This window comes from Solenopsis invicta, unplaced genomic scaffold (assembly GCF_016802725.1).
Source record: "Solenopsis invicta isolate M01_SB unplaced genomic scaffold, UNIL_Sinv_3.0 scaffold_352, whole genome shotgun sequence".
NCBI lineage: Eukaryota > Metazoa > Arthropoda > Insecta > Hymenoptera > Formicidae > Solenopsis > Solenopsis invicta.
Genome location: NW_024105276.1, coordinates 24961 through 26976, shown reverse-complemented (window position 1 = coordinate 26976; position 2016 = coordinate 24961). Strand labels below are relative to the sequence as shown.

Here is a 2016-nt window from a genome sequence, read left to right as displayed (position 1 = left end):
CTATTCCGCAGTGTCGTCCGATTGTTCAATATCGATTGGGAGCATACATAATTTCGTTAACGGACGTTTATATTCTGAGGAGGCGGTTTTTACAATGACGACGCGTGTCAAACCATCGGCGCCCGTGTGACATTGCGTAATTTTCGCGAGTTCCCATTTACATGGGGGAAGGAGCGCATTTCTTAAGAGTACAATTTGTCCAACCCGAATCTCGGCCTTTTCGACGCGCTTCCATTTTCCGCGCTGCTGTAGCGTGTTAACGTCATCGTCATGCCATAGCCTCCAGAAGCGCTCTGTAAGCTGCCGCACGAGCTGCCAGCGCGTAAGTCGGTTTTCTCGCACTTCAAATATGGAGGGTTCGGGAGCGGCCGTAATTGCGGAACCAATTAAAAAATGACTCGGGGTGAGTGGGTCGTAGTCGGTTGCATCGTCGCTGAGAGGGGCTAGAGGCCGCGAATTTAGACAAGTCTCGACATTGCATAGCACGGTCGAGAACTCTTCAAATGTAAGAGTATGTGACCCTATGACTCGCCGTAGGTGGTGCTTGACACTTCGAACTCCGGCTTCCCAGAGACCGCCAAAATGCGGAGCCGAAGGGGGAATGAAGTGCCAACAAATGCTATCAGCGGATGTTTTATTCAAAAAACTCGGGTCTCGCAATGCCGATCGAAATGCGGCGGTGAGCTCGCGGTCGGCGCCTACGAATGTAGTGCCGTTATCTGAGTAGACAGACGTAGGGAGACCGCGTCGCGAGCAGAATCTGGAGAAAGCTCCGAGGAATGCCGCCGTTGAGTAGCCGTCGACGAGCTCGAGATGAATGGCTCGAGTGGCCATGCAGATAAATATGGCGATGTACGCCTTGTGTGACGTCATTTCGCGCCCGGCCATTGAACGCGTTAGAACTGGTCCGGCATAATCGACTCCGCAATGCAAAAACGCACGCTCTGGAGGATTGACGCGGACCTTTGGCAAATTTCCCATAAGTTGCATCGGAATCGTTGCTCGCTCCCGAGTGCAGACAACGCAACGATGAATTACCGTTTTGGTTATCGGTCTCGCTCGTAAGACCCAGTAGTCGCGTCGGAGGGTCACAAGCGTGAGTTGAAGACCGGCGTGCAAGGTTTTAATGTGATGAATTAATAGCTGAACGATAGGATGAGCGGCTAAAATTATGGGATGTTTTGCGTTGAACGCGATGGGAGCGTGTGCCAGCCGCCCGCCAACACGAATTATTTTGGCATTGTCCAGAAACGTATTTAGCGAGACCAGTGGGCTTTTGGACGCGACTGGTTGATGATTTAGCAGAGCCTTTCGTTCGTGGGGAAAAAACTCTGATTGAACGTATCGGAGCCAAAACTCCGTTGCGATCTGACATTCGCGAGCATGAATCGCCGCTTTATATTTCTTGACGTTATCGTGAACATCGGATTTGCGTCGCGTTCTTGTCACGAATCGCATTATGTATGCTGTAATTCGAATGAGACGAGGCCATGAAGAATATCGCGTTGCTAATTCTCATGAATTTTGACGCGACAAGAACCGATACTGTTTCATTTTTGCTTTCGAACGATGTATCGAGATGAGTCGAGTTGATTTGCTGCGGCCACTCAGATGCGAGGTGCCGAAGCCACGGTGGTCCCGACCACCAGAGCGGATGCGACCCGAGCGAATGACCCGGGATTCCGCTAGACGCGCAATAGGCGGGATTATCATCGGTTGTCACGTGTCTCCAAATGGCGTTTGGAATTCGCGTTTGAACTTCGGATACGCGGTTCGCGACAAACGTTTTCCATCTGGAAGGGTGTTGGGTCACCCACGCAAGGACCACAGTAAAGTCTGTCCAGCAATAACATGGAGCAGTTGAGAGAGAGAGAGTTATTCGGATGAATTCTAATAAACGAGTGAACAGCACTGCGGCTTGTAGTTCGAGTCTCGGGATACTGAGTGGCGTCAGCGGCGCGACTTTAGATTTTTCGATGAGCAGCTGAGTGGTCACGACGCCGGACTTAGACACCA

At 51.2% G+C, this 2016-nt stretch overlaps 1 protein-coding gene across 1 annotated transcript; it reads right to left on the bottom strand.

Annotated features, from left to right (window-relative positions):
* Positions 1–1458, bottom strand: LOC113005584. The gene has a single exon (XM_026141332.2). It carries the CDS (start codon positions 1456–1458, stop codon positions 1–3), a length of 1458 nt encoding a protein of 485 aa, XP_025997117.2.
* Between the last annotated feature and the right edge of the window lie 558 nt (positions 1459–2016).